Raw genomic sequence first — 7,500 nt, forward strand, 5'->3', positions numbered from 1 at the left:
TATTGTCTTGTAACTTGTGTCTGCACTGTCTTTGTCCTGCACTGTCTTGTCCTGCACTGTCTGGTCCTGCACTGTCTGGTCCTGCACTGTCTCTTGTCCTGCACTGTCTTTTGTCCTGCACTGTCTTGTCTGTCTTGTTTGTCTTGTCCTGCACTGTTTGCACCAGGTTGCACAGTTACACTTTATGTGGCTAAGACTACTTACAAGTCTTTAGCCCTGTCTTTGTTTCTATGTAGCACCTTGATCCTGGAGAAACGTTGTCTCATTTCACTATGTACTGCAACAGCTATATATGGTTGAAATGACAATAAAAGCTTCTTGACTTGACTTGACTTGACTTGAAGGTACTGCTGCTTAATAAGCCCTATATGTGTGCGTGTGTGTGTGTGTGTGTGTGTGTGTGTGTGTGTGTGTGTGTGTGTGTAACTGAGTCAGGTCTTTATTGCCGTGTTTCTCACAGTGGGGTTCAGGAGGAAACACAACCAGGTGTCTGTTTTAGTTCCAGTGGAAATCACAAGCCACCGTTATCAAAGTTACTCTGTTTAATTCCTGGGAATCTTCTAACCTTCATCCTGACTGACTGCAGAAAGGCTTTAATCCAGATGTGTAAATAAAATCAGGTGGAATCTAAAGACAAACCGAAAGTTGACGTGTTGTGAGTGGAGAAGGTCAGAAATGAAAAACAAGGTTGAGCTCCAACAAAAGCTCAGCGGTTCACACACCAACCTCACTCTGGGATCCTGAGAAGTTTCCTCGAGAAGTAACTAAGAATGTTTGTTAAATTAAATCTAGAGCACTAACGACACACTTTGCTTATTAGCTCTAGCTAAATTGCTAGTTTTTTGCTAACAAAAGGCATCACAAAATGTCACACACTCCTGCATATATTCTAAAAGAAGAGCGAAAGAGAAAACAGAGAGAAAGAACGACAGAGCGAAAAGATCCATATTTTAATCGACAAAAACCTCCCAAAAACCTGCTATTTGTCCCTTTGTCCTAACTCAGCCACCTGTCTCCGTTTGTCTCCGTCTCCTGTCTTCCTGTCTCTCTCACTGAATGCAGGAGTGTGATGGTCATAAACCCACATGCAATGCTTTTAGAAGTGTGTGTGAATGGTGTGTGTGGGTGCACATGTGTGTGAGGTCAGTGGAGCTGTGTCTCTGAGACAGGGATTAATCCTCCTTTCTGTCCCTGAAAAAGCGGCTAGAGACAGAGAGGAGGAATATATCAGTGCAGAAGAATAAGGGAGGGAAAAGAGGATGAATATTTCTGAGGGCGAGAATGACGGAGCCAGAGAGCGAGAGGGAACAGAGAGGAGTGACAGACAGAAGGACAGAGAGAGAGAGAGAGAGAGAGAGAGAGAGAGAGAGAGAGAGAGAGAGAGAGAAGTGTGGATGGAGGCAGGCAGACTGAGGAACTCTAATCCTTCACTTCTATTCAAATACTCTCTTAATCTCTAGGCAGGTCTACACACACATACACACACACACACACACACACACACACACACACAGAGTTAATCTCCAACCATGTCTGAAGCTAGAAAGGTGGACAAAAGGCCTTGACACCCCCAACACACACACACACACACACACACACACACACACACACACACACACACACACAGAAACCTTTCCAGGTCCAGACTTATCACACACTCTAAAAGTTCTTAACTTATTTTAACAAATCTCATTAACTCTTCCTAATACATAATATAACTCATGACTCAGTGAAACGCGGCGGCGGCGACGGCGGCGTCTGTCTGCTCGTTTTCGTTTGATGGTGTGTTTGTGTTTTTGTTCTGAAACTGTGACAGCCAACATACATGAGTGACAACATGAGAAAAAAATTCAATTTTGTTCACTTTCTTTAACTTTGTTTGTTGATGTGATGCCACGTTATGAACTCATGGTTGAGGAGACTGTCCTGATGTGTGTGTGTGTGTGTGTGTGTGTGTGTGTGTGTGTTGTCGGAAATCACAAATTCATTTAAACGTAAAGTTCTCCCTCTACTTAAAGAAAGTAATGCAGCGGGGCTTTAATCCTTCAGTCTGTCCAGCTCTCTCACCTTCTCACCTGCACACAAACAGACCAACTTTCATGCTAATTCCAACCTGTTTTATGTTTAACGTTCCCGAGGTTTATTCCTGCCTCATTCCCAGAATTCCCAGGACAGACTTTAGGAAGATCAAATCAATACAAGTAATTTTACCAAAAAGGACAAAAAAAAATGTGAGTGGCTTAGATACCTAATGGCATCATGAGTGATAATCCTATATACTTATATACATACGTGTGTGTGTGTGTGTGTGTGTGTGTGTGTGTGTGTGTGTGTGTGTGTGTGTGTGTGAGTGTGAGGTTCTTGGTTTATTTACTGAAGTCATCTTAACTCATAACTCAGTGGCCCTGTAGTCATAAAGCACTCATACAATAATTCATACACACACACACACACACACACACACACACACACACACACACACACACACACACACAGCAAATGAATAAAGGTCCAGATTTATGTTGATGGTGCAGAAAGCTGGTGGCCTATCTCTGGAAAAGTTCCTTCTAAGTATGTAGCCGGAATCAACACACACACACACACACACACACACACACACACACACACACACACACACACAGAAATTCCCACAGCATATGCATACACACAAATTCTCTGTGCTTGACCGTCTGTCACAGTGACACGTACGCATACGCTCTCCATCAAACCCCTCCAGATGGGCGGGCGCTTTATCGCTCCCTGGGCCGCTGACATCACCCCCTCACCGCCGACAGAATTGATGATGAAAGCAAACAGATCTATCTTAAGTTACATTTACCAAATCAATTTTATTTTAACAGCCTCTTGCATATTGGCATATTGACGGCTGCTCACGCACCGAGGGGAGAGGGAGGGCGAGAGAAAGGGAGGGAGCGGAGGGAGAGAGCGGAGAGGGCAGACCACGAGTGAGACGGAGAGAGAGAAAGAGAGAGACAGAGAGAGAGAGAGAGAGAGAGAGAGAGAGAGAGAGAGAGAGAGAGCGAGAGAGGGAGAGAGCAGAGAGGGCAGACCACGAGTGAGACGGAGAGAGAGAAAGAGAGAGACAGAGAGAGAGAGAGAGAGAGAGAGAGAGAGAGAGAGAGAGAGAGAGAGCGAGAGAGGGAGAGAGCGGAGAGGGCAAACCACGAGTTAGACGGAGAGAGAGAGAGAGAGAGAGAGAGGGAGGGAGAGGGAGGGAGAGGGAGGGAGGCGGGGAGGTGATGGTTAATAGCGCTTGCCATATTTAATGCACCGATGTCATCGTTGAATATCCTCTCTGAATAATGTGGCACTTCATCATAAATACTTTACAACTTATTTACTTAATGGAGAGAGTTATGGCCTGCTGACAGCCAGCTAATTAAACATAGTGATACAGTGCAGCCCGCCTCCATGTCATCCTCTCGCCATCCCGCTCTCTCTCTCTCTTTCACACACACAGTATCTCTCTATCATACTCACACACACACATACACACACACAGTATCTCTCTCTCTCTTTCAAACACACAGTATCTCTCTATCATACTCACACACACACATACACACACAGTATCTCTCTCTCTCTTTCACACACACAGTATCTCTCTATCATACTCACACACACACATACACACACACAGTATCTCTCTCTCTCTTTCAAACACACAGTATCTCTCTATCATACTCACACACACACACACACACATACACACACAGTATCTCTCTCTCTTTCACACACACAGTATCTCTCTATCATACTCACACACACATACACACACACACAGTCTCATCTCTGTATCTCTTTCAATCTCATACAGAGACACATACAATATCTCTCCCTCAGTCTCTCTCTCTCTCTCTCTCTCTCTCTCTCGCTGAGTTTCTCCTCAGACTTTTAAATACATATCTTTCAAGCATGCAATAAATTACCGCTGGATTAAAATTCATGAAACCGTTTTTTCCTTTTTTCTATTTTTCTCCCATGAAAATCAAAGTAGAGAGGGAGAGAGAGTAAAAAAGTGCAAGGGCAATTCATATAAATCCGCTAATGGCGGGACAGAGACATTTTCAATCATATTAAACTCCAATGTTTGCCTACGCAGGATTTCTGCCTGGTTCAGATTTATCACTTGGAAGAAAAAAAACTCCTCATTGTGTAAATGACTTCAGTAGGAAAGTGCAATAGAAAATAATATAAACATTTTAACACAACCAGAGTCTCAGGAAAACAACAACAACAACAACGAGCAGAGACGTGAAACTGAAAAAAAAAACATTTTTAGAAACTTTTCAGAATGTTCGTTAATTAAAAGATAAATGTGTTGCTATGTTTCATTCTCTTTATATATAAATGATTGTGTTACAACGTCACACCAGTGGAGCTTCACTGACACGGTGCTAAAAGTTTTCCCAGCTGCGCCGAGCCTCAGCTTATTGTCGGTTGCTTCAGGATAATGATTTTCTCCTCACAATTCACACAGAGACGATTTGAAACTTCAATTAGCCTGATACCCTGCAGCGACCCTTCAGGCCAGGCCAAATTAGCCTACGTTGACCCTGCCCAAGCCCGCTCTCGACCTTTCACCTTGTCTTGTGACCCTGGCTTTGATTAAGAGCGGACTGACTGGTGTCTGATAGACGGCGGCGGACCTGGTGGAGGTCGAGGGGGTGGTAATACTTTAAAGTGGTAAAAGGACGGATTTACGAGCTCGGGTTTTAATCGAGCCGGTCTGCGAGTCGTGACATCACCAGGACTCACGGGTCCAGGTTTTACACACGGCAAACATGACGACATTCAGAGGGACAGAGAGAGAAAAAAAATGGTGTGAAATAAGTTTAAAAGTTACAGAAGAGAGAAGGAATGTGTTTATGGTGCAGGTAAAAGTGAGGGAATGATGATGAATTAATTTGCGTCCTTCTTACGGACATCCATCCATCCATTTTCTACCGCTTTATCCGAACTACCTCGGGTCACGGGGAGCCTGTGCATCTCAGGTGTCATCGGGCATCAAGGCAGGATACACCCTGAATGGAGTGCCAACCCATCACAGGGCACACACACACACACTCATTCACTCAGGCAATCACACACTACGGACAATTTTCCAGAGATGCCAATCAACCTACCATGCATGTCTTTGGACCGTGGGAGGAAACCGGAGTACCCGGAGGAAACCCCCGAGGCACGGGGAGAACATGCAAACTCCACACACACAAAGTGGAGGTGGGAATCGAACCCCCAACCCTGGAGGTGTGAGGCCAACGTGCTAACCACTAAGCCACCGTGACCCCATTGAGATTTATAATACTGATTATTTAGAACCTCAGTCTGACATTTGGAGAAGCAGTAAAAGGATTTTGTGAGACGTTACTGAGGTGTGTGAACTGATCTGTGCCATCTAATCGTCTCACAGTTGTCCAATAAACTTTCATGTAAATGTGACTGACTGAATTATGCTAATTAGTTAAAAGCATCGTATAACTAATGTAAGAGTTGACCACATTATTCAGGATCTGGTGTATTAATAATCCTAGTAATTTCTTTTTACTGCCAGGGACACAGAAGCCTTTGTCTCTTTAACAAGCGGATAGTGGTGAAACCACTTGGTTTATAGGAACCAAGAACAATTTCCACTGGAAATTCATTTAAATGAAGCAATAAAAGCTGCTACGACAACCAGCAACTTCTAACTTTACTTTTCACTGCTTTTATGTTCACTCCTACCTCCCAGCTCTGTCGACGATGACTTCCCTCAAAGGGTCCGAACTCCTCTCCGACCTCCAGCCTCCTCTTGGTCCAGACACCGAGGCTGCCAGGTGAAACACTCGACTCGTGCAGTTCGAAGTCTGGGGGCAGAGATGGCGTTACCTCCTCGTCGTCCAGGTACACGGGTGTGTGGAAAGAATTGAAGCAAGAAGAGTCCACTGGGGAGCTTCTTTCACATAATACACTGGACGAGTGAATGCTGTTGGAGGTGATTAATGGGACGGGGTCTCCGTCGGACGCTCTCCCAGCTTCCTCCAGGACATCAGAGGGGAAAAGTGGGAAGTCACCTTCATCACCTGTAGAGGATGAGATCATTTTTAACAATTATGCCTCCAGGATTGCTGGGTTTGGGACACTGGGTCAAAGATGCCTGTCGGTTTGGTAAGTGCAAGTTAAAAACATGTGTAAAGAAACAAAAAGTGATAAGGAACCTATTTGTTAGGAGATAGGCCTCTGGATTAGGGCCATGCAGACAACCCACCCACACAAACCTGTATCGCTGCCAACTTGGCGAGAGCTACAGTTAGTCCATGAATGCTAAGTGCTAACTCAGTGTAGCCACATATGGGAAAATATACATAGCTCCAAACAAAGGTATTTGACCACCAGTTAAACAAACAGGGGAAAGAGGAAAGTGGTTAGTGTCTGTAATAACAGCCTGAGCGACTATCTGAGAACGAGCCTGCTGATTGTGTCCTCTAAGTAAACCCTGTCAAACACCTCCTCAGGAGCCAGGGCCAAATGTTTGGAAGGGAATCCCCAACGGGAAGATTGAATTGCCTTGAGTGTCGTCGGCATTGTGCGGCTCCCAACGCTCATACTTCCCTTTTTTTTTTTTAAAAACATTTTCCATCCGTCCCTAGCGACGAGGAATCAGAGCAAAAACAGCGGACATTTCAGCCAGCGAGGTTAATTGAGAGTTTAGAAGAGACGACATTGTCTGTGACCTACAACCTTTTCCTTGGTTCGGAAAGGAAGAGTAGCACGTGGCTGATGAGAGAGTTGTGTTACAGTCTCCACTGGAGCTCCTGAAGCTGACTCATGTTATAGTCACAGAGAGGTCAGAGAGGCCATCGCAAAACTCTGAACCCAATGTCTGTACGTCATTAGTGACGTTCTAGTATCAAGTACACAAATCATGCTAATATTCAGAAGAAATGACCTCAAGCTCATTTTGGTGGCTGCCAATGGTGCGCTTGAGTGATGACGTTAACAGTGATGACGCAGTAATCTTCTTTAACCACAGGTCTATCATTAGGTCATATAATCTGACAGGAAGTACACACATTATAGAATTTGAGCACGATTTTATTGGGATCATCTTGTACAGTGTGAGAAATACTGACCGTAGACCAGCTTAACACACTTGGAGCTAACCTACTGCGAATAGGCCATAGTGGAGCTAGCATACTGTGGCTAGGACGTCGTGGCTAACAGGATGTGACAGGTGGTGGTGAGTGCTAATGAGGAGTGGGCACATCCTCCTGTCTCTGTGCATTCCAGTGTTACAGAAGGGAAGTAAGCCTACACACAAACACACACACACACACACACACACACTGTCCAACAACAGCTGACAGCAGGTCAGACACTCTTACTTTAAGCTGAGGCTCTGTTAAACATATGAAACCATAATGTTAACCTCAGCTATGCTGTTTAAACATCATTCAGCCTAAGAACCAAGCCTGCCACAGTCGCCAAGGCTTTTAAGGG

At 44.7% G+C, this 7,500-nt stretch overlaps 1 protein-coding gene across 8 annotated transcripts in view; it reads right to left on the reverse strand.

Annotated features, from left to right (window-relative positions):
• The window catches only part of mecom (MDS1 and EVI1 complex locus), a 126,698-nt gene that overhangs the window by 73,295 nt on the left and 45,903 nt on the right, over positions 1–7,500 (reverse strand). For all 8 annotated transcript variants that reach the window (XM_060888252.1, XM_060888253.1, XM_060888250.1 and 5 more), the window contains exon 2: positions 5,746–6,083. In XM_060888252.1, coding sequence (XP_060744235.1) covers positions 5,746–6,083 — 338 coding nt within the window. The remainder of the gene's footprint in view (positions 1–5,745; positions 6,084–7,500) is intronic.

The sequence above is a fragment of the Tachysurus vachellii genome, chromosome 15 (assembly GCF_030014155.1).
Source record: "Tachysurus vachellii isolate PV-2020 chromosome 15, HZAU_Pvac_v1, whole genome shotgun sequence".
NCBI lineage: Eukaryota > Metazoa > Chordata > Actinopteri > Siluriformes > Bagridae > Tachysurus > Tachysurus vachellii.